Source organism: Thamnophis sirtalis, unplaced genomic scaffold, assembly GCF_051295495.1.
Source record: "Thamnophis sirtalis isolate CommonGarterSnake01/CBP01778 unplaced genomic scaffold, rThaSir2_p1.2 scaffold_12, whole genome shotgun sequence".
Classification (NCBI taxonomy): Eukaryota; Metazoa; Chordata; class Lepidosauria; order Squamata; family Natricidae; genus Thamnophis; species Thamnophis sirtalis.
The window spans coordinates 54015131-54040931 of record NW_028261392.1 but is presented as its reverse complement, the minus strand read 5'-3'; the positions used below and the strand labels follow the sequence as shown (position 1 = coordinate 54040931).

Sequence of the window (25801 nt, the reverse complement as noted above, 5' to 3'; positions counted from 1 at the left end):
CGGGAGAATCCTGGGACGGCTTCATGGAGCGTTTTGAATGCTATTTAATCGCGTCAAAGAACAGGGCACAGACTGACGAGGAGAAGTGCAGCTTTTTCCTGTCTTGCTGCGAGCCCTCTATGTTTGCTTCTGCGAGAGCCCTGGCCGCTCCGAGGCCAGCTTACAAACTTGGGTGGGACGAGCTAATGTCCAGGTTGAGGGACCATTACGCCCCCTCACCTTCTTTGATTGCTCGTCGGTTTACTTTTCGCCGCCGAGTGCAGAAGCCCAGCGAATCTATCAGTCAGTTCCTCGAGGCATTGCGCACAGTGGCCGCCCAATGCGATTTTGCAGACCTAGAGGAGAATCTTGTGGAGCAGTTTGTATGCGGGGTCCGCGATGTACAATTGCGCAGCCGTATGTTCCGGAACCACAAGATTACTTTGGCGCAAGCTGTGGAGACTGCGCGAGCAGCAGAACTTTCCGAACAATCCACGGCCGACATGGAACGCCTTCAGCTGAAACCTTTCACGCAAACCGCTGCGGGGCCTTCCAATCAGACGAACCTCGTTGACGACCTCTCCCCCACGGAAGACGAGGAGGAGGAAACCGTCGGACAGATGAGGACGCAGCCGAAGCAGAGGCCACACCAGCAACCACCGACGTCCGTTCAGCCAGCTTCAAACATGCCTTGCCGTGGATGCGGCGGCCGCCACAGCCGCGTATCTTGCCCGTTTCGTTTCGCTGTCTGCCGCCGTTGCCGAGGAGAAGGACACCTCGCCAAGGTTTGCCGGGCTCTCTTGCCAGCCCCATCGTTCATGCAGCCCAGCAACCAGCGTCAGACATTGCAACGCCGCCGACAACCACGTCCAGCGAGGCGAGCTGAGGACTGCTATTCAACCCACCAGCTCCCTAGTGCTGAGTGCGTAGTCTATCAGGCTTCCCACGTCCCTGCCGGCGGTCGCAAAATTAGCACCGTCGTTCGTCTTGAAGGTCAGCCTTGCCGAATGGAGGTGGACTCCGGGTCTTCCCGTTCCCTTTTATCTTGGGCTTTGTTTTCCCGCCTTTGCCCTAGGGTTCCTCAGAGTAAATTGCGCCCTGCCGGGGTCTCCCTCTTAGATTACCAGGGAAATGGGATTCCCACGGCAGGAATATTCCACATCCGGGTGGAATACGGAGATTTTAAAGGGAAACTTCCAGTTTTAATTGTTAAGGATAACCTGCCCGCTCTTCTGGGGTTAGATTGGTTCCCCGTTTTGGGCCTCACTATAGAAGGGGTGCATAGGGTAGTTCCCCGTGCCGTAGATAGCGTTTTGGATGAGTTCGCAGATGTGTTCGATGGGAAATTAGGTTGTTATAAGGGCACCCCCATTTCCCTTTGCCTCAATCCCCAGGTCGCGCCTATTAGGCTGAAGGCACGTAGGGTTCCTTTTGCATTGAGAGCAAAGGTAGATGCTGAACTGGATAAGCTTATAGAGCAGGGGGTAATAGAGCCCGTAGATCATGCCCTTTGGGAAACCCCTATAGTCCTCCCGGTCAAACCCGACGGATCGGTGAGGATATGTGCCGACTATAAGTCGACCATCAACTTGGCCCTGCAGGCAAATCCATATCCTGTTCCTGTAGTGCAACATCTACTTCACTCTTTGGGGCAAGGCCGCATTTTCGCCAAGCTGGATATGGCACAGGCCTATCAGCAGCTTCCCGTAGACGATGATGCGGCTACAGCCCAGACCATTGTTACCCATCGCGGGGCTTTCCGTTGCCGCCGCCTCCAATTTGGCGTTTCGGTTGCCCCAGGGATATTTCAGAGCCTCATGGAGCGGTTGCTCCATGGGATCCCAGGCGTCGTTCCTTATTTTGACGACGTCCTGGTTGCAGCCCCTAGCCACCTGGAACTCCTAAAAACACTGCGGGAGGTTCTTACACGTTTTAGGGAGGCTGGATTGAAGTTAAAGCGCAGCAAGTGCGAAATTGCTGTTCCCCAAGTAGAGTTTTTGGGATTCCTTATTGATGCACAGGGCATCCACCCCACTCCCTCGAAAGTTGCGGCCATAAAAAACGCTCCTGCACCCACCTCGAGGGCGGAATTGCAGGCGTTCCTGGGGCTTTTAAACTTTTATGCCCCTTTTATTCCCCACAAGGCGTCGTTAGCTGAACCGTTACATCGATTGCTTGACCGGTCAGCGGCCTGGAAATGGGGTAGCCGTGAAGCGCAGGCGTTCGCGGCTATAAAGGATATTTTAACCTCGTCAGCAGTCCTAATTCAATATAGCGACAGGATGCCCCTAGTTTTAACGTGTGACGCCTCTCCCTATGGCATAGGGGCGGTCCTGAGCCATGTCCTCCCGAACGGCTCAGAGGCTCCTATAGCTTTCTACTCCCGGACGCTCTCGTCAACGGAGCGAAATTATAGCCAAATTGATAAAGAAGCTCTAGCTGCAGTGTCCGGTATTAAGCGTTTTCATGACTACCTTTACGGTAGGAATTTCACCCTTGTTACGGATCACAAGCCGCTTTTAGGCCTATTGGCGGGCGATAAGCCAACCCCCCCCATTTTGTCTCCCCGCATGACACGTTGGACTGAGTTTTTAGCGGCGTATTCATATGCGCTGGTATACCGTCCGGGTAAGCAGCTAGGGCACGCAGACGCCCTGAGTCGTTGCCCTTTGCCACAGACGGACACAGCCCTCGTGCCTTCTCTCTCCATTTTGTCTATTGCTGAATCCGATCTCCCCGTTTCAGCCGCGGATGTTGCAGCTTGCACAAAGGCTGACCCCATTTTGTCCCAAGTAGCTTCATGGGTGTTGAGGGGGTGGCCCGAAAAAAAGGTAGCGGAAGAATTTCGACCGTTTAAGGCACGACAAGCCGAACTTGCCCTTCACGGGGGTTGCCTTGTTTGGGGGGATAGGGTAGTGATCCCCAAAGTTCTACGGGCACGAATCCTGCCCGCGCTCCATAAAAATCACCCAGGTATAGCGCGAATGAAAGCTTTAGCCCGTAGCTATGTGTGGTGGCCCTTGTTAGACTCGGAAATCGCAGATTATGTAGGTCGATGTAGAATATGCCAAAATTCTAGGCCGAATCCCCCCACAGCCGCCCCTCGTGAGTGGGAAATCCCTAGAGGCCCATGGTCCCGTTTACACATTGATTTTGCCGGTCCCTTTCACGGCCGAAACTTTATGATAGTGGTTGATGCTTACTCTAAGTGGGTGGAGTTGGTAATCATGACCTCCACTACGGCAGAGAGTACCGTGAGGGCTCTTCGTAAGATGTTCGCCACACACGGGCTACCAGATGTGATAGTTTCAGACAACGGGCCCCAGTTTACCTCCACTATGTTCCAAGAATTTTTGGCAGAGCAAGGGATTAGACACGCGGCCACAGCCCCGTATCATCCAGCTAGTAACGGTAGGGCGGAGCGCGCAGTTCGCTCAGCTAAAGAAGCTTTGGGCCGCATGGACCAGGGTGACTGGCAGGAGAGAGTGGCGGCCTATCTCTTGAGCCAGCACTCTACACCCTGTCCAACAACTAATAAAAGTCCTGCGGAGCTCTTGATGGGTAGGAGATTGCGAACCTCCCTAGATAGGCTCCATCCACTTTATGCAGGGGATTTACCGAGCAACTTGGGGGCCCTTCCGTCCCATACGTTCAAGTTAGGGGATCCCGTTTGGGCTCGTTCCTTTTCAGGGGATCCACGGTGGGTTCCCGCAACAATCACAGCTTTGACTGGCCCCTGTTCCTTCAGGGCCGGTCTGGCCGACGGAACGCAATGGAGGCGCCACCTGGACCAGTTAAGGCGCCGCCTCCCTGCGGAAATAGACGGCCCGGGCCCCCCAGACATTCGCCCTCAGCGTGAGCTACCCTTGATGACCTTATCCCCAACGGACTGCCTTTCCTCGGGGAACGGGGGACAAGCCGATACGAACTTTTCGGACAGACGTGCCTCATTTGGCCATTCTTTCCCTCAAAGCCTTTATCGAGACTCTGACCATATATTCCAACCAGATTGTACGGGTCCATCGTCGGATACTCCGGCTGTTGCGGAGATACCATCTCAGACAATTGGAGCGCCATCTCTCGGGGCCGCATCACAGGATCACCGTTCCGCCACAGACTTGCCTCTGTTGGCGATTCCCCCCCCGACGACAGCTGCCGGGGAGCTACGAAGGTCGGGACGAGAGCGGCACCGTCCCACCTATCTACAGGACTATGTTTGCCCTTCGTGAGGGTACTTGACTAGGGGGGGAGGGGTGTTGAATACTGGCTTGCGGGCGGAGCCGGTTCAATGTCTTCCCTGATTGGCCGAGACACTCGACGCCCCATTGGCTCATTGCTCAAACCCGGGGGTATAAATGTTTGGCGCGAACCACGCCAGGTTAATCATAGTTTACTCTGCTAGAATAAAGGTTGCTGTTTTACTACCTTCTTGTCGCGTCCTCCTCCTTCCGCTCCAAGATGCAAAAGTGATTTACCTTCCAGGGTTATGTGGAATATTTAATAACAAATTACATTTATATTTAGTGATGGTATAAGTGATTCTGTAGCCTTTACATTTTTAGAACTCTGAACAAGAGAGTTCCGAAATTAGGGCAGATTGATAGAGCTCAAAGTAGACAGCCCCCAAGTAGTAATTGTTAGTCAACTTCATGGAATCTCCTAGGTTCTGATTCCTAGAGCAATCTGTTTTGGAGCACAGCCTCAATTCTACATTCTCTCTTTAAGTAAGTCCACTGAAATCAGCACTGCTTAATTCTGAGTAAATATCTGTAGCTGTCATTCTGTGAGATATGACTGGTCTTTTCACAGATTATTTCTTTTCAGATTTGAAAATGCTCTTCTATTGTTTGTCTTTTAATTATTATACAGACACACGGCCTTGATTTTGTTGAAAGGTAGATATAATTGTTTTTTATTTGTTTTCTTATTTGAAACATGCATTTTAGATACTGTTTAAAGGACTCTGGACTTACCAGCATAAAGTATAAGGTTCAGACAGGCCGAAATGAAGAGGGACTGTCCAATAATATTGTCATCTCGAAAGGTGAGATCTTCTAGGAGAATCAACACTTGAATAGAATCTTGATATCTAAGAAGAAGCAGGAGGAAACATTTCTATGCAGCTGCAAGAATCTGGTTCACAAAAAGTTTTTTGGGGTTTGTTGTGAAATCTTGGTAACTGTGTCTGTGCCTGAGGATAACAGCAGGGTAAGCATTATATATAAACATAGACCCTCTGGCAACTTACTATTAATTGTTATTGGTAGGGTTTGTGATTTGTGCTGGGAATCAAACCAAAACACATGACATAGATCAGTGTTTCTCAACCTTGGCAACTTGAAGATGCCCGGACTTCAACTCCCAGAATTCCCCAGCCAGCATTCGCTGGCTGGGGAATTCTGGGAGTTGAAGTCCGGGCATCTTCAAGTTGCCAAGGTTGAGAAACACTGACATAGATGACTACATATATTTGGCAACTAAATAAATATAATATATTGGCCAAATTGTTCTTTCACATATAGGTTTATTTTACTCTATATGTATGTAATGTAAGTATGTAAAACATTCTCTTGTGCATGACTTACAGTACATATGTAGTTTACATCATAGACATATTTGCATGGGTGTTGAAATATTTAATGTACATTATCCACAATTTAAGCAACATAAGAAATGTATTTCATCTTGAAGACTTATTTGGCTTGGACTAGTATGATGTTACATACCAGGAAAGTATAGTGATAAAGCCCAAAGAGCACAAGCACATCCTTGTAGTGTGTGTGTCGTTTGCACAAGCTGGACCAACTGCCCTGAGTAATGGATAAGCATACATTCCCATGGCTATCTTGTGTTGGCTCTCAAAGTGATACAACCCACATGGCCATCCCTCCTATACATTCCCCAAAAGGTGAGAAAATTTCAGGGTGCTTCGGCACCAGAATGCAAGTTATAAAATACCAGTTGTCATTAGTAATACTAATGAATCAAATCCAAGCCCCCCTTCTCCCAACTGAATGGCAGTATCACTTTTAGGGATCTGATAGAAAGGAGGGAGGGAGGGAGGGAGGGAGGGAAGTCCTGCCTTAGTACTTGGCCACCAGCAGATGGCTAGGCTCCTCTGGAGGATAAGGGTTTGGCACTCCCCATGGTCTTGTCTTCCTCCACTGGAGATAATGGATCTCCCCAGCCCCACCCGGGCCACCACTGGTGCCCCCAAGATGAATGATTTTGAACTGGCCACACACACCCAGCCATGCCCCCCAGCCTCCTGAGGTCAAACACAACCCGGATGCAGCCCTTGATGAAATTGAGTTTGACACTCCTGCTTTAAAAGATAGGCTCAAGATCCAGAATAACCTTGGTTTGAACACTGGGCCCTACCTAATAAGATGCAATTCAGTGGTTCAGTTCAGTTCAGTGAAATGTAAGATCCTGTGGTTAGGCAAGAAAGATCAAATGCATAGGTATAGAACAAGCAGTCCCTGGCTTATAGTGATTGTGACAGGGATCTAGGTGTTCTAGTGGAGCACCACATAATTATGAGCCAGCAATGTGCTGCAACTGGCAGAAGGCATCAACAGAATGATAGTGTTAAGACAATGAGAAGTGATACACCACACCTGGAACATTGCATCTAGTTCTGATCACCATGATCTTTATATCTAAATTTCAATATTAAAGAAAGAAAGAAAGAAAGAAAGAAAGAAAGAAAGAAAGAAACAATATATCAGCTAGTTTATAACTAATTTTCTAATAAAAGAGGAATTATTTTGTGAGTTAAACTTTGACCCTATCTGAAATAGAAAACTCGTTTTCAGTTAAATTTTCTAGGGTTTCTACTTTTCATATAATCTTTTGTTTAGGCATACTTGTTCATTATTTTGCTAAATCTGGAGGGAGAGGAAAAACAATTTTTAGGATTGAATCTAAAGCATAAACTTCAGGGCAATCAACCAGGTGGTAAATAAGAAGGGAAATTCAATTACTAAAGAGGCGATGTAGATCAGGGATGAAATGCTATCAGTTCGGACCTGTTCACCTGAACTGATAGTAAAGATGCCAGCAGTTCACCCGAACTGGTAGTAAAAAAAAAATGTTACCAGTTTTTCCGATGATCAGCGATGTGTGTACCGGTAGCAAAGGTAAGTGGATTTCAGCCCTGACTTAGATGCCTATAGACTAAATTTCAAAGTATGAGAAACAAGCAGGGTGAACTTCAAATCCTAATGCACAACAGCAGATATAACATTGTCTCCATTTTCAAAACTTGGTGGGATAAACACATGACTGGAACATAGATTTAAATTGTTCAAAAAAATAACAACAGACCAACAAAAGAAGAGGTAGAGATATATTATATGTAAGAAATAACCACAACCCAATAGAATAGAATAGAATAGAATTTTATTATTTGTATGCCGCCCTTCTCCGGGAGGACTCAGGGCGGCGAACAATTCAAGGGGAAAAAAAGGGGAACATAAAAAACAAAATACAAATAATAAAAGTAAACAACAGTCACACAACCATACATGTCGAGAGGGGAGGGAACTCATCACCCCCAGGCCTGTAGGCAAAGCCAGATTTTGACAGCTTTTCGGAAGGCCTGGAGAGAGGTGAGGGTCCAAATCCCTGCGGGGAGTTCATTCCAGAGGGCCGGAGCTGCCACAGAGAAGGCCCTCCCCCGGGTAATAGCCAGGTGGCATTGGCTGGTAGATGGCACCCGGAGGAGGCCAACCCTGTGAGATCTAATGGGTCTGTGGGAGGTAATTGGCATCAGGCGGTATTGAGATTAAATGGAAAAGGAATGACACTGTCATAGGTGCACACAGTAGAACACCCAACAAGAGAAAATAAATGAACTTTTTCCTAATCAGTTAGTGAAGGAAACATACGATAGTAATAATAGGGGACTTTAACTATCCGGACATTAACTGGGAAACAAATTGCACCAAATGGGAGAACAAACAGATTCCTGACAAACCTAGAAAACAACTGCCAAAAAAGCCAATGCGGTGTTAGAATCAGGGGTGAAATCTACTTACCTTCGCTACCAGTTTGCAAATGTGAGCGCATGCACCACCCCTGCACATGTGCAGGACCTTCCGCACATGCACATAATGTCAAAAATGGATGTGATGACATCCAGGTGGGTAGGCAGAGAATCCTACTGAGTGTGCCTGCAAAGGTAAGAGCAACATCGACCGGGGGGGGGGGATGAAATCCCCTGTGCCATGTGGTTTAGATTAGCTAGAAAGCAAAAAAAATCTTGCTTTCTAGCTAATAGAGTCACAGCTGATCGTCATAAATACTGGTTTGCACAAACCAGTACCATTTTTTACCAATGGTTCGGGTAAACTGGTCCAAACCGGTAGCAGTTCATCCCTGCTTAGAATGCATCAAGAGAGGGACAGTATGAAAATCCTCTTTTTGTCCATCTTTTCGGTTATCATACTGATGTATTCTCATTGTATTATTTTTCTTTTTTTGTTATTATTTTACACTCTTCTGTTTACATTATTTTCATTTCTTTCTTTTTATTGTTGTAAGCCATCTAGAGTTGCCCCATGGTAAAATAGGCAGCAAATAAAATTTAACAACAACAACAACAATAATAATCCGTATTAGCAAGGGTTCCGTTGGATGCTATGGCTCCTGGGCATTCTGCGAAAAATGAGCTACAGAGCTCAGCTCCCTCTGCTAGGCAACCAGGGCATGGAGCTGATGAGCTACTGGAAGAAAAAGCAAAAAAGCAAAAAATCTGGACTAGGGAAGAAAACATCTCTATCATGGAAGCTTACTATCAATCCGAGCCAGCAAAACATGGATTTCAAAAATGAATGAATCAGATTTGGAAGGTGATATCACACAGACTGTGATATCAGTGAACAAAGGCTAATGGACCAACAACATGTAATTTTGAGCCACAAATTTTTCACTGCAACAGAATTAACAGGAATCGAAGAGGAAGCAACTAATGGTCTTAGCATACCAACAAAGAAGAGTAACATCAAGAATAATTTGCAGACTCAAAAGCAAACTGTGGAAGAAAGAAAGAAGTTGCTGAAATGGATGAAGATAAAGAACAAGAAAGCACTGAAGAACAAGCACCAACAGAGAGTGCTCAATTAGCTGAGAAAATAAAGCACCAAATGGAAGATACTGAAAGAGCACGTTTGCCGAAGCTGAACGACATTAACCAGAAAGAATTGGGAAATGTATTTAAAAGGTCAATGAGGCTGTGCAAACATTCCAACCACTACATTAGCTGAAACAAACCAGCTGATGTATGCAGCAACCTTCATAACCACCAAAGAACTGGATTTGAAAATACAAAAGAACCAAAGAGGGAGTGAGTTTTCCTTGAACTGAATTACTTGATTTTCATATCATTTAATTTTTTCAGCAATGGCAACAACCCCCTGCTTCAGCTCCTCAATTCCTTATTCTCCAAATTGTATCTTGCTTCCAGGCTACTTTTGACCTGCTTATTCTTTAGCTGATCTTGCCTTAGGTTCTTCAAGTTGCTCAAGTCTCCACAAATTTTTTTGATCTTCAATTCCAAAAAACAGAAAAATAATAAAACGCCAGGCCCAGATGGATTTCCAGCAGAAAGGTATAAAATAATAGATGAATTGAATGAATTGATACACCCCTTGATGTTGGAGATATATAATGAGGCACTGATGAGAGCAAAAATACCGGATTCATGGAGGGAAGCACATATTACATTAATATTTAAAGAAGGTGCAAATAAAAAACAGATTCAAAACTATAGGCCAATCTCATTGTTAAATGCCGACTATAAAATATTCACAACAAAAATAGCGGAAAGATTGAAAAAAACTGTTAAATGACTATATACATCCAGACCAAAATGGATTTCTCCCAACAAGACAAATTAGGAATAATACCAGAATAGTAGCAAATATCTTAGAGTAATATGAGGCGCATCCAGAGAAACAAGTGGCACTTGTTTTTCTGGATGCACAGAAGGCATTTGGCAATTTAAATTGGGAATTCATGATACAACAAATTAAGAATATGAAATTAGGGGACCAATTTGAAAGATTAATAGAAACGATATTCTCTACCTAAAGGGCAAATATATTATTAAATCGGGAAAGTACAGAGACCTTTAAAATAATGAAAGGAGTAAGGCAGGGTTGCCCACTATCACCTCTGCTCTTTATCCTGATGCTTGAAAGTCTGCTAATAAGAATTAGACAAAATTCGGAGATAAGAGGAACTAAAATTAAAAGAGAGGAGTATAAAATTCAGGCCTTTGCAGATGATTTGGTATTCATTGTAGCAGATTCTCTAGAAACAGGAAATAGTTTAATGTGAGAATTAAAAAAATATGGAGATGTAGCAGGGTTAACGATTAATAGAGAAAAGACTAAAATGATAACCAAAATTTTGAAGGACAACGAAATAAAGAATTAGAAAGAATAATAGGACTGCAAGTGACAAAGAAAGTTAAATATCTTGGGATATGGCTCACTGCAAAGTGCTCAACTATAAAAGAAAATAATTTTACAAAATTAGTGCAACAAATAATAGCAATAGCAATAGCAGTTAGACTTATATACCGCTTCATAGGGCTTTCAGCCCTCTCTAAGCGGTTTACAGAGTCAGCATATTGCCCCCAACAACAATCCGGGTCCTCATTTTACCCACCTCGGAAGGATGGAAGGCTGAGTCAACCCTGAGCCGGTGAGATTTGAACAGCCGAACTGCAGAACTTCAGTCAGCTGAAGTAGCCTGCAGTGCTGCATTTAACCACTGCGCCACCTCGGCTCTAGATTTATAGGGAAAACTACAACTATCATTATTAGGGAAAATAGCAGCGATAAAAATGAATGTATTACCAAGACTATTATACTTACCATCCCCATAAAATTAGAATTTTTTTTTTATTGAATTGAACAGGATTATATTAAAATTTATATGGCAAGGGAAGAAAGCCAGGATAAAGTTGAAAGCTCTACAGAATGACAGAAGCAGAGGTGGTATGGGACTCCATGAGTGGGAGCTTTATTACAAAGCAGCAACATTAACATGGATTAGGGATTGGATAAATTTAAAAAATAAAAGAATACTAACATTAGAGGGCCACGATTTGCAATCAGGATGGCACTTTTTCCTATGGGAAGAGGGTAAAAATAAACAAAAATACTTTAATAGACACTATATTAGAGATGCACTGATACAGGTTTGGAAAAATTAGAGAAAAATACTACATGAAAATACCGACACGGCTTTCCACTATGGAAGCCATGACACATCCCAATACACTAGATCTATTGAAAATGGTTAGATATAGTGAAATTTTAGACATCCAAGGAAATTTGAAAACAAATCAGGAATTAAAGGAGCAAAATATAAATATAGACTGGTGGCCATACCTTCAACTACAATCGAGATACAAAAAAGATGTAAAAGAATATGGAATATACACAGAATTACAACAAATAGATTAAATTTTAATTGGCCCAGAAAATAAATTCATCACGGAAATTTACAAATATTTATTAGAAGTAACATTAGAAGAAGAAAAAGTTAAAGATTGCATGATAACGTGAGCCAAAAACTTTGGACACAATATAGATCTAGTGGATTGGGAAAGAATGTGGAATATAAATTATAAACTAACACGATCAGTAACACTCAAAGAAAATATGTATAAAATGTTTTATCATTGGCATTTACCACCAATGACATTGACTAAAATGTACCCAAACATGAATCCAAACTGCTGGAAATGTAAAAAAAAAAAATACAAGGGACTTTCTATCACATATGGTGGACCTGTCCGGAAACTCAAAAATGTTGGTCAAAAAATTGGAAATGCGTGCGAGTCCGGTGACCTTTTGCGGCCTTGCAAGGATCCTGGGCTCGTTTATAGCACAGGGCCGCCGGACCGCCAGTAAGCACAGGGAGAATGATGGTAGGAGCTTACGTGGCACAGCTGGCATCTTTGGCAAGTTTGGGGAACTCCCGAGGCCTTTGTAAGGTCCCCAGACTTGCCTAGGATGCCTGGCCACCAGCAAAGCACAGGGGCGGTGGGCGGTACCTTGCGTGGTTCGGCCGGCCTCCTAGGACCTCCCCGGACCTGCCTAGGAGGCCTGGCCACCAGCAAAGCACAGGGAAGGCAGGAGGTAGCTTGCGTGGTGCAAGGGAATAGTAGGCAACGTTTTTGCATTCCTGTCTCCGCCGGACTTCAACCTGGACTTCAACCTGAAATGGATGGTCAGACCTGCGTGGCCCCAAGCGATGTGGCTCTCTCCAGGTAAATACCCGCTCTCCTTCCTGCTGTTTTATTTTGTCGCCGAGGGGCAAAAGGCAGAGTGGGGCACCCCATTTAGCAAAGTTCAACAGTGGGGGGAGGTAAGTGTCTCACCTGTTCCTCCACCTTGTAGTGTCCCCTTCCTTTAAGAAAAAAACAAACATACCTGGCTAAGAGGTCAGTGCTTCACTTAGGGGAGCTCTGGGGATGATGGGTCTTATGGAAGTGGTGACCAGCTGCCCTCAGGAGGGCGAGGAAAACAGTCTCTTTGCCTTTGCGGTGGTTTGACTGGGAATGGCAAGCCCGGCTGAACTTTTAGGGAAGAAGAGTCCCTGAATAGTTACGATGGATAAATATGCATAGAGTTGTGTGGTTGACCCTTACTTGAAATGTACAAGATACAAAGATCCGAAACCAGCTGGGTTTATTCCTAAGTAAGGTTCGGTTTTCTGTGAGTTGTGGAAACTGGGAAGATTTATTCTGAATGCCCCCAAATCTTGAGGCTTGTAGGAAGTATTTATTATTTCTTTAAAGGTTGGGGGGAAGAGGAAAATCTTCACTTGATTGAAAGCAAAGATAAGTTAACAACCCTTGGTGGAGAGGAATGTAAGTATGGTATGCTGTGTTGGTGGAATAATAATTAACCTTACAAAGCATTCCTGTTTGCTTGGGTAAAACAATACACCTTAACTCTGGAAAAGGCAAGTCAGCTCAACTTGATTTAAGAAAAAAAGCTTATTGTTGGACTTCTAAGTGTTGAAAGATAGTGCCTGTTCCTTCCTTGCGCATATTGAAAACAAACTTGAATAGTTATGTTGATTTAATGTGATATTTTGCAAGGACTGGGAAATCTCTCATGCAGTTTCTGAACAAGAAAAATGTATTTGCATGTTAATGGAGGAAACAGGTGGACTAATTATAATCTTAAACTATTTTTGTCTTACTATACAGATAATTTAGTGCAAAGCCATGCCCAACAGTATTAGATTTCTGTGGTTTTATCTTCCTTGGTTGGTTTTGGGAAGAGCTATGGAAAGCTAAAACAAATGCTGTGTAACAAGGATTTTGATTCATTGGAGAATTAAAACCAAACATTATTTCAAAGGAGAGAAGTTTCATATCATGCAACTTTCATCAAAACTATTTCACATGCCCTTAAATCTTGGGGGTGGGGGTGGGGAGACAATAGTGAACATCTAGGAAGTAGCATAGTACTGGCAAATATCTTAGAATAATATTGTGATGCAACTATTATAAATTGTTCAGCAATAATTTAACCAAAAGAATTGTATATACTATATATAAATTGTTACTTCTTAGCAGGAAGTCCAATATTTTTTTCTTTGCGTTTTCCCATTTGGCTGAGTTTTTCAGTACTCCGACATACTATTCTTTTTTATTGGGGATATATTTATTGGGTTTCAGTCTCCCATCAATTAAGAAGACAAAGCAGGTGGTTGTGCAAATATTAAAAGTATTTTTAGAATGTATGGTGATGCTACCATTGTGAATTTCTTGTTAAGAACACTTATCAAGTTTTTATATTATGACTCTCTAACTTATTTAGAGGGTGAGTGCATGTTTGTTGCAGTAAAGTACAAATGCCATAAGCAAAATACCTGTTTAGTCAGAGGTATATTCCTGCTTAAATTTCTTGGTAGCAGTGTGCAGAAACTTTAAATTGTATAGCTCACAGCAGTACAGAAACCTTATATAGCAGTGACTACTCTTGGCTGTTTCTGCTTCCAAGTGATGCTTTTGAAATCTACTGGAACATATTAGGGATTTCTGCACTGAGAAGCAGAAGGATGGACTCTCGCCTTTATGATGGGCTTTTGAGACACTGGAAAGCAGTGGGAACTTTTGCTACTTCTAAGTACTTCCAAATCCAACAAGAAATTGATTAGCTTTCCTTGATCCTCTTTATGCAGGGACAGGTGCTGAAAAATCCTTCAAAGAAATGGAAACAGTTAGTGAGTGTATATGTGTGTGTTTGGGGGGGGGCTTGTTTCTGTTGTGTAGGATTGGAATATAACTTATTGGCCCTGGATTTTGAGTGTGGGGGGAAGTTGGAGAAGCTGAAATGCAGTTGGGACAGACTGAGGAGTTCTGTTTCCTCTATTTTATATTTTCAGAGATTATATAGTGTATAAAGAGTTAACAGTTGCACTGATTGTACTTTATGTTTGTGTACACAAAACAAAGAACAGTTCAACACATGACAGCCTGTCAATCTGAAAATATTCTGAAACAAATAATTATTGTTTCTGGTGCACATAATTCCAAGCCTGAGATCTTAAGAGGGTGGCCAATCCAAGTAGTTTCCCCTCTACATATACAGTATATTGTATATTATACTCTACAAAGTGGTTTAAACAACAAAGGCAAGTAGGAGAGAACATACTGTTCTGCAAATAATCTTACTAGCCTTTTGTATGGTGCCTATGTGTAGTGGTGTTAGTAGTATAAGGTGACCAGATGTCCCGCTTTTGGAGGGACAGTCCTGCTTTTGAACAATTTGTCCTGCGTCCCGCGGCATTTTTAAAAAGTCCCAATTTTTTTAAGAATACTGTTTCCATTTAGTGGCGGTCTGGATTTTTGCAATCTAATTCTGACTGGTCTAATTGACGCTGGGGAAAAGCACGATTGCGGGTCTAATCATAACTTTGTTGTTGTGTGCGCAGGGGAGGCTGTAACAGCCGCTGCCATTGGCCAGCAGGTCGTTGAGCTCTTTCGCCGAAATCTGGAACTCTGACATGGCTCGTTCGCCCCACCGATATGGGCAGGGCCAGCTCCACGTTCCTTTCCCCGGGTCCTGCCTGATAGGAGGGGCCACAATCAGCTGGTGCACGGCCGGCAACTCCCAAACTGGCCAGGAGGGAATGGCGCGGAGCAAAGGCTCCGCCCTCAGAGTTTGACCATCCTAAAGGGACTGTGTGGTTTTTTTTTCCCCACGGGGGCTTTCTTTCTTTTCTTTTTCCTGCCGGTGGGTGGAGGAAGGCTTTCTAAATATTAGGGTCGACTCTCTTCAGAGGCACATAATAATTGTCTGGATAGAGACCTGCGCACGTTGCCTGTGTGTATGTTGCACGCTCCAGATTCATTTGTTCCTGTGTTTACCATTTAATGCTACAGGTGCTTGGGATTGGTTTTGGAGGGAAATTCTAGTTCCTGGTGTGTAAAGGTAATCGGGGTTGTTAAAGCAAAAGTTCAAACGTTTTGTCTGATGCTTCTCTTGTACCATTAAAATGACATATCTCACTGAATGAAAGAGATCCTTGTTCCACATTGTTTTCAAACAATATCAAGGTCATCTATATTCTTGATCTTAATCAACAGGCAGTGTTCAGGTTTGGCAACGTATTGGCAACCTGTTCTTGTTTTTAGAAGAGCCATTGCCAAATTATGTAAACAAGCTATACAAAATTCAGATGTTTACATTTTTCACTTAGATAACCTAAATTTCTGAATATGTACAGTAGAATGAACAGAAACTAATCCCATACCCAGTGTTCACGTGACTCATTAGGCTGGACTAGGTTGATATGTAATTTTATGTTTCACAGCTGTTCAACATGAATTTTAGCTGCAGTGGAAGTTATTTGCTTTCAGGACAATTTGCTGCCTAAAAATGTATTTCTTTCTTATATTTATTTCCTTTCTTTCCTCCAAGAGCTGCCAATTACCTCTTCCTACTCTTTCATTTTATCTTTGTAGTAGTCCTTTGTGAAAAATAATAGCTGTGTTCACACAGTATTCCATTAGTTTGCTTAGTTATGGTTTCTTCAATAAAACTGCAATTAGCTGAGTTCAGACAATCATGGTTTATAAGTAGACTATTTCAACATGCATAGAGTATGTTTTTCAGTATTGAATTCATTTTTTCCTTTGCAAAGTAAGAGGCAATACTCAAAGTTTAATCTATTTTTACAAATTGATGATTGCAAAGCATATTCTCAAGGAATAATTTCCCATCGTTCCTGCAAAACAGGCACACAGAGAAAAACATAAGGTTCTCAACACCACAATTGAGCCTAATATTTCTTTGGCTAAGTGAATTTTGCCATCATTGTTAAACAAATAATTGTAGTTCTTAAGTGAATCATGAGGTCATTAAGCGAGTCTGGCTTCCCCATTGACTTTGCTTGTCGGAAGCTGGCTGGAAAGGGTTAGAAATGGTGATCACATGAGCCCAATACAGTGCAACTGTCTCAAATACATGCCACTTTCAAAGCGCCTGAATTCTGATCATGTGATTATGGGGATGCTGCAGTGGCCATATGAAAAACAATCATGTCATTTTTTTCAGTCCTGTTTTTAAAGTATTCCTTTCAAATATCACCAAATGAATGGTTGTAAGTCAAGAATTACTTGTTTGTGTGTGTGTGTGTGTGTGTATGCCTATATATAATTTTTATTACGAATTTTTACTATAATACAATTTAAATGTAAAGAAAGGAAAGAATAAAAAGTAAAAAATGCACTAAAAATAAAAAGAATGTAATAGTGAAAGACGAAACAAGAATACAGAAAAGATGTGATAAAATCAAGAATGGAGAGTTGGCAGAACAAAGCACTGCATGGCCAATTTCTGGAAAAAATAAAAGATAAAGTGGACAGTGAACAAACTTGGTAATGGTTAACAACAGGTACATTAAAGAAAGAAACAGAGTCGCTAATCCTGGCTGCGCAAGAACAAGCTATCCGCACAAATGCCATTAAGGCCAAAATCGAAAAATCCTCTGATGATGCCAAATGCAGACTTTGCAAAGAAGCTGATGAAACTGTTGATCACATACTCAGCTGCTGTAAAAAAATCGCGCAGACTGATTATAAATTACGGCACAATTCAGTAGCACAAATGATCCATTGGAATTTGTGCAAACATTATAATATTAAAACAGCAACAAACTGGTGGGAACATCAGCCTGAAAAAGTCACCCAAAATCAGATGGTCAAGATCTTGTGGGATTTTCGCATACAAATGGACAAAATACTGGCGCATAATACACCAGGCATCACACTGGTTGAGAAAAATAAGATTACAATCATAGACATCGCAATACCAGGTGATAGCAGGGTTGACGAGAAGGAATATGAAAAAATCATGAAATACCAGGACTTAAAAATTGAAATTCAACTATTATGGCGCAAACCAGCAGTGGTAATTCCAGTGGTAATCGGCACACTGGGTGCTATTCCAAAAGCACTGGAATTACATTTAAAACAATTAAAAATTGACAAAATCACCATCAGTCAAATGCAAAAAGCCGCACTGCTTGGATCTGCACGCATATTGTGAAAATACGTTACGACATCCTAGGCCCCTGGGTGGCTAGTAATGACTAGTAATCAATGCCAAATCTGGTGAAACAACTGGCCACTGTGATACAATTCTGTTGTTGCGAATAATAATAATAATAATTAGTACTGCTTTATATTGCACTGATAAAACCACTCTTGGAATACTGCATCCAGTTTTGGTCACCATGATACAAAACTCAAGAAAAAATGCAGAGAGAAGCAACAAAGATGATTAGGGGACTGGAAGCCAAAGCTTGCAATCTGGGTTGCAGGAACAGGGTATGTTTAGTCTCACGAAGAGAAGGACTGGGGTGACATGATAGCAGTCTTCCAATACTTGGGAGGGGGGCTGTCACAGAGAAGTGGGGGTCAACCTATTCTTCAAAACACCTGAAGGCAAGTCAAGAAGTAACAGAAGGAAGCTTATCAAAGAGTGTTCCTACCCAGAATTAAGGAGTTAATTCTTGGTAGGACTGTTAATCAGTCAACTGGCTTGCCTCCAGAAGTTGTGGGTGCTTCATCACAGAAACTATTTAAAGAGAGATAGGACAGCCATTTCTCCGGAATGGATATAGGGTTTCCTGCTGTGGCAGAGGGTTTGACTAAAAGACCTTCAAGGTCCCTTCCAACTTAATTATTCTATATTCTGTAAATAGACTGCTACTTCTACTCTGCCAATCAAGTAAAAAGTATGCCCTGTTGCTTGTTAAGCTACTTGTAAATTACTTTTCAGAAAGCCTATCATTTATTGGGAGATTATCAATGGGAGATGGGCCAAATGCTGCCCTTACTAGGACCAAACAGATGTGGGTTGCTCCCAGTTTGGCCTGTATCAGGCAAACCGGTAGGGCAGTGGCAGGAGCCTCCACCCACCCATCCATATGCTTCTGCGCATGCACGAAGGCGAGCACAAGTGAACTGGTAGTGCCGGGATTTGCAATCCATCTCTGAACCAAGGCAGACAAAATTTCAAGGCCACATCAGAAGTGTGTATGTGGGTTTTTAAAAATTGGGACGGAGCAATGATTTTATGATTTCTTTTTAAAAAATTAATTTATTATTCCATCACCTTTCTTATATCATTAATCTTACAGTGTGAGAGAAAAAGGATTTATTGGGTTATTTGGATAAAGTCTAAAACTAAGGTGACCAGATTTTAACATTGGTAAAGAGGGACACCATTGTCTGGGGGGGGGGGAGGTTCTTGATTAAAAATTTTTTTAAAAATCAGGACTTTTTTAAAAGGCCGCGGGACGTGGGACAAATTGATCAAAAGCAGGACTGTCCCGCCAAAAGCGGGACGTCTGGTCATCTTAATTTAGATGCCCCTCAAAGGCAAAACTCAGAGGGCTGAATTCTACAGGGGGAGGAGTAAAGGGGGGGATTTGAGGGGCAGCCCAAAGCTATTTTTGGCAACTCTTTATGGACTTTCTGGTGACATTAACACTGAAAAGATTATGTTTTATGTATTTGTTTGTAGATAAGAGCTTGAATATGGGATGTATATTTTTAACCTTAGAGGGGTGTGAAGAATCACTAAATTTGTTTATAATTCTTGCAATGAAAGTTAGAAATTACATTTTTATTCCTTTTCTCTTTCATTATTACATTCTTTTTATTTTTAGTGCATTTTTTACTTTTTATTCTTTTCTTTATTTACATGTTAATTGTATTATAATCAAAATTCTTAATAAAAATTATATATATGCAAACACACACACACACACACACACACACACAAGTAATTCTTGACTTACAACCATTCATTTGGTGATACTTCAAAGGAATACTTTAAAAACAGGACTGAAAAAAATGACATGATTGTTTTTCATATGGTCACTGCAGCAACCCCATAATCACATGATCAGAATTCAGGCGCTTTGAAAGTGGCATGTATTTGAGACAATTGCACTGTATTGGGCTCATGTGATCACCGTTTCTAACCCTTTCCAGCCAGCTTCCGACAAGCAAAGTCAATGGGGAAGCCAGACTCGTTTAATGACCTCATGATTCACTTAAGAACTACAATTATTTGTTTAACAACGATGGCTAAAAGATTGTAAATTGGGGCAAAATTCACTTAGCCAAGGAAATATTGGGCTCAATGGTGGTGTTAAGTTGAAAACCTTATGTTTGTCTGTGTGTGTCTGTTTTGCAGGAACGATGGGAAATTATTCCTTGAGGATATGCTTTGCAGTCACAAATTTGTAAAAATAGATTAAACTTTGAGTATTGCCTCTTACTTTGCAAAGGAAAAAATGAATTCAATACTGAAAAACATACTCTATGCATGTTGAAATAGTCTACTTATAAACCATGATTGTCTGAACTCAGCTAATTGCAGTTTTATTGAAGAAACCATAACTAAGCAAACTAATGGAATACTGTGTGAACACAGCTATTATTTTCACAAAGGACTACTACAAAGATAAAATGAAAAAGTAGGAAGAGATAATTGGCAGCTCTTGGAGGAAAGAAAGGAAATAAATATAAGAAAGAAATATATTTTTAGGCAGCAAATTCTCCTGAAAGTAAATAACTTCCACTGCAGCTAAAATTCATGTTGAACAGCTGTGACACATAAAATTACATATCAACCTAGTCCAGCCTAATGAGTCACGTGAACACTGGGTATGGGATTAGTTTCTGTTCATTCTACTGTACATATTCAGAAATTTAGGTCATCTAAGTGAAAAATGTAAACATCTGAATTTTGTATAGCTTGTTTACATAATTAGGCAATGGCTCTTCTAAAAACAAGAACAGGTTGCCAATAGGTTGCAAAACCTGAACACGGCCTGTTGATTAAGATCAAGAATATAGATATACCTTGACATTGTTTGAAAACAATGTGGAACAAGGATCTCTTTCATTTAGTGAGAGATGTCATTTCAATGGTACAAGAAAAGCATCAGACAAAATGTTTGAACTTTTGCTTTAACAACCCCAATTACCTTTACATACCGGGAACTAGAATTTCCCTCCAAAACCGATCCCAAGCACCTGTAGCATTAAATGGTAAACACCGGAAGAAATGAATCTGGAGCATGCAACATACACATAGGCAACATGTGCAGGTCTCTACCCAGACAATTATTATGTGCCTCTGAAGAGAGTCGACCCTAATATTTAGAAAGCCTTCCTCCGCCCACCGGCAGGAAAAAGAAAAGAAAGAAAGCCCCCGTGGGGGGGAAAGACACAGTCCCTTTAGAATGGTCAAACTCTGAGGGCGGAGCCCCTAAGGTGCACGGTCTTTGCTCCGCGCCATTCCCTCCTGGTCAGTTTGGGTGTTGCCGGCCATGCACCAGCTGATCACAGCCCCTCCTATTAGGCAGGACCCGGGGAAAGGAACATGGAGCCGGCCCTGCCCATATCGGCAGGGCGAATGAGCCATGTCAGAGTTCCAGATTTCGGTGGAAGAGCTCAACGACCTGCTGGCCAATGGCATCGGCTGTTACAGCCTCCCCAGCACGCACAGCAACAAAGTTATGATTAGACCCGCAATCGTGCTTCTCCCCAGCGTCAATTAGACCAGTCAGAATTAGATTGCAAAAATCCAGACCACCACTAAATGGAAACAGTATTCTAAAAAAAATTGGGACTTTTTAAAAATGCCGTGGGACGCGGGACAAATTGTTGAAAAGCGGGACTGTCCTGCCAAAAGCGGGACGTCTGGTCACCTTATCTAAAACACCATTTTGAGTCTGAAACTCCATTTTGATTATGCTACAAGCTTAGCATAAATTGCTTGCTTGTTTGCTTGGAAATTTATAAGTTGGAACTAAAATGCAGACGTTGATGGGCCGAGGTTATGATGACCTGGCTGAAAATATCCTAATGGGTTTTGGAAGTCCGCTTGGCAAGTCCCCTATGTTCCAAAGATGTTTTGACGGAAGGTGGCCAGTATCGTGCTATTGTTTAAGTCTTGAGAACGTACAAGTTCTCTGGGGTGTTCTGGGAACCACATTGGAATCTTCAAATAATGTTTTCCTCTTACTCTTTCCCACATTAATAATAGAGCATTTCTTACATAATGCCTTTGAAAATAACTATGTATCTTACTTTTCCCATACCACAAAAACGCATGCCAACCTAGTTGTAAATCATGTCCCTCCAATGTCCACAACCTTGTTTTCCTCAATGTAATCCAGTCTTTCATCCATGATAGTACTGCTGCTTGATAATATATTTCCCAATCTCCCACAACTTTTTGAAGCAAATCATTCCACTGATTAATTGTTCTCACTGTCACAAAGTTTCTCCTTAGTTCTAGGTTGGTTGAGTTTCCATGCATTGCTTCTTGTTTTGCCGTCAGGTTCTTTGGAGAACAGGATGACCCTCTCTTCCTTGTGGCAGCCCCTTAAATATTGGAACGTTGCTATCATGTCACTCCTAGTCTCCTTAGTTCTAGACTGGCTCTCTCTTTAACAACCTTCTGCCCATTGCTTCTTTTTTTGTATTGCGATTCTTTTTTATTATTATTATTATTATGCTGTTTAGAACTGAATGCAGTATTCCAAGTGCAGACTCACCAGCACAGTATAAAGTATCCACGTAATCTCTATACTATCCCTCTGTTGATGCAGCCTTGGACTACCTTGGTTTTATTTAATTCAATTTAGATTCGATTATCATTAAAACCCAAACCAGCAGGCGAGGGCATGCATGAAGATCTCCTCGCTGAAACGGTGACCATTGAATTGAATTGAATTGAATTTATTATATTTCTATGCCGCCCTATTCCCAGAAGGGACTCAGGGCGGCTCACAACCAAGTCAGGGCGGGGGGGGGGGGGATACAAATAGGAAAAAAAAGAACATGGACAAAACAATACCACAATTTAAAACACTCAATAACCATACCATTCGAGCGGGGACAAGAACTCATTAGCCCCAGGCCTGTCGGAACAGCCAGGTTTTAAGGGCTTTGCGGAAAGCCTGGAGGGTGGTGAGGGTCCGAATCTCCACGGGGAGCTCGTTCCAAAGGGCCGGAGCAGCCACAGAGAAGGCCCTCCTCCGGGTGGTCACCAATCGGCATTGGCCAGTAGATGGAATTCAGAGGAGGCCTAATCTGTGGGATCTAATGGGTCTTTGGGAGGTAATTGGCAGCAGGCGGTCTCTCAAGTACCCAGGTCCAATACCATGAAGGGCTTTATAAGTGACGACTAGCACCTTGAAGCGTATCCGAAGACCAATAGGCAGCCAGTGCAGCTCGCGGAGGATAGGTGTAACGTGGGTGTACCGAGGTGCGCCCACAATCGCTCACGCGGCTGCATTCTGGACAAGCTGAAGTCTCCAAATGCTCTTCAAGGGCTGCCCCATGTTGCACTCATGTATGAATCTCCCTTTGTGGGAGCAGCAGATGCATCCACCTGCCGCTCACATAAATGGAGTGTGAGCACTTGTGTACACCCACTTACCACTCACAGGGAACTATCCTCTCACCCCTTGCCAGGCCACCAAGCCAAAAAGGTTGGGGACCACTGGTCTAGATAACCTCCAAGTTCCCATCCAACTTTGTTATTCCAAAAGCCACTTTTTTTGTGAAAAAAGAAAGATACAACCAAGTACCTGGTGCTAAGATAAAGAGCTTTGAAAATGTCATGGAGCACAGTAGCATCAAGGTTAGGTCTCTTCAGCTGCTCATATAACTCGTGTGCACGATAACCTAAAAAAAAATGCAGTCCAAAAATATCAATACCTTTTGAGCCCAAGATTTGCTGCATTAGAAGCTGTCAAGCTAACTTACCCAGTTGGATGGCTAAAGGTATGTTCCCCAAACAAAGCTTCATGTAAGACAATGATGATGCTAGTTTAGCAATTGTCAGTAACCCTCCTCCAACAACTTGAAGATGAGAACTACGTTTGATGGCCATTAACTCATACTTCATCCATTCATGTTGGTAGCCCATCATTTGATAGCAGAGGGAGAAATCCATATAGGATGAGATTATCTATGACATTACAAATAAAGGCACAAATGAACTTTGGTACCTATTAAGAACATTTTAGTGGAAAGAACCTAATATTGATTTAGTTAGAAACTTGCAAGATCTTGATCTTTCCTCAAACTTTTTCAATTTGGCACTCAATTTGAAGACCAAAATTGATAAGAATAGTTCTGGAAGATCTTTGATACTAAAAATGAGAATATCTGAACTTCTCAGGGTTTTTTTGTTTCTGTGAATTCTAGTATCTTGTTAATTTGCCTCAAACAAATGGTTGAATTTTCAAGAAAACTTAAAACCCCCACTATCCCCACAGGAACCCATTTACGGTATGAGATTTTATGAATGGTTTTAATGTACTTTGAGTTATATAATAAATTCAGATGATAGAGCAAACAAAGAATTGAACATTAGGTAATGTAACCATGGCACCTTCTTCCAATATATATTTGGCTGATATCAACATTAATGCCTTTTTTCTAAAGTTGTGAAGTGAGATTTTAATTCTATTGTGGCTGCTTCTTCCTATCTTTCTTTTTCTTTTTTTTCTTTATACTATGTTTCTTTTTATTTAAAATTTTATTTAGAAAATAAGCTAAGACTCTTTAACCTAAGTAATAAATATATGGCAGTAAATTAATGTTAGAATATAAGATAACTAGCTGAATACCTGTGTTCCACTACAAAACTGGGTGATCGGATTTGATAAATCGACACTTACAGCTTGAAAATTAATGAATAGTTACCATTGACCTCTCTTCTCCTCTTCCCTCCCTCAGCCTTGCCCCACAGAAACCTCCCCTATCCCCTTCTCTCCCTCAGGCTTGCTCCACAGAAGTCTCTTTTCCTCTCCTATCCCCTTCTCTCCCTCAGATTTGCCCCACAGAAACCCCACCTATCCTATATCCTTCTCTCCATCAGGTTTGCCCCATAGAAGCCCCACCTATCCTATCATGTTGTCTCCCACAGGCTTGCCCCACAGAAGCCTCTTTTCCTCTCATATCCCCTTCTCTCCCTCAGATTTGCCCCACAGAAGCACCATCTATCCTATCACCTTGTCTCCCTCAGGTTTGCCCCACAGAAGCCCCACCTTCCTATGAAGTTGTCTCCCTCAACCTGGCCCCACAGAAACCACCCCAATCCTATCCCCTTCTCTCCCTCAGCCTGGCCTCACAGAAACCTCCCCTATCACTTTCTCTCCTTCAGGCTTGCTCCACAGAAGCCTCTTTTCCTCTCCTATCCCCTTGTCTCACTCTGGTTTTCCCCACAGAAGCCCTCCTATCCTATCACCTTCTCTCCCTCAGGCTCCTCTCCAATCTCCCAGCCAGTAGGCCAGATGAGTCACACACTGGCCACGCCCATGTCCACGTTTTCAGGTTGTGAGGAGTAGAACGTCTAACTCCTTCGCATCAGAGTGTGTTAATAATAATATACAAAATACTAAAGGTTTGATGGTCATTTCGAAAAATTCTTTGTTACCGAGTACCTAGAAGCCAAGAGGAACATACGTGCCAAATCTCAATTTGTAGGCTTTAGGTTTCTGGAGATTTCATGATTCCTGCGTGAATGTTTTTGCGTTTTTATATATAGATGAGAAAATCAACTATTAATTAATAGTGCAGTTACTTCATCCACAGTAAACCACTGCAAGTTACTATATGTATCTGAATTTAAATCTGCTTATTTCTATTACTTATAGTAGTTTAGATAGTACCCAAGTCCTGTTTCTGTATTACAGTCAATAATATGCACAAGAATCCTTGCAGTTGACCTCTGCATTAAAGGTATGATTTTTAATTATCATCATTGTGAATATATCTAATTGACAGAGTACCCAAAGAACAATTGATCAAACCATGAGAGTGCTAATCCAAACAAAATTACCTACAGCATGAATTGTCAGGTGTCATTTGATACCAGTTTTCTCTCTAGTGTAGAGAAAGAACAAAACAAGACTGGGAATAGTCTCCAAAGGCAGAAAAGAAAGCTATCTAAGTATACCTGAGATTCATCTTGAGACTCCTCTGCACAGTTCACCTGCATGAGGGCTGCCAAACGGGTGAACGTTTTCCTACTTCCGGCTACATCCAGATTGAAGAGCTGCCACAGCAGGGAAAGGCAGTGACTTTGCTGGAACAGAGCTGCTAGTCTCTTCTCCCTGCTGTAAAAGGAAGAGCAACAATTCACATGGCACAAAGAACATCAAATCTATATAAGCACCCCCAACTTACTGGCTGTGAGAAAACTATAAGACCCTAAGTTCCTCCTGTAAGTATATACAATAA

The 25801-nt window shown here is 42.3% G+C and overlaps 1 protein-coding gene across 1 annotated transcript in view; it reads right to left on the bottom strand.

Annotated features, from left to right (window-relative positions):
• Positions 1-25801, bottom strand: part of ADCY10 (adenylate cyclase 10) — a 144175-nt gene that overhangs the window by 8901 nt on the left and 109473 nt on the right. The window contains exons 25-28 of the mRNA XM_087726296.1: positions 25518-25677; positions 23318-23522; positions 23140-23236; positions 4953-5068 (exon numbers count right to left, since the gene is read on the bottom strand). Coding sequence (XP_087582422.1) covers positions 4953-5068; positions 23140-23236; positions 23318-23522; positions 25518-25677 — 578 coding nt within the window. The remainder of the gene's footprint in view (positions 1-4952; positions 5069-23139; positions 23237-23317; positions 23523-25517; positions 25678-25801) is intronic.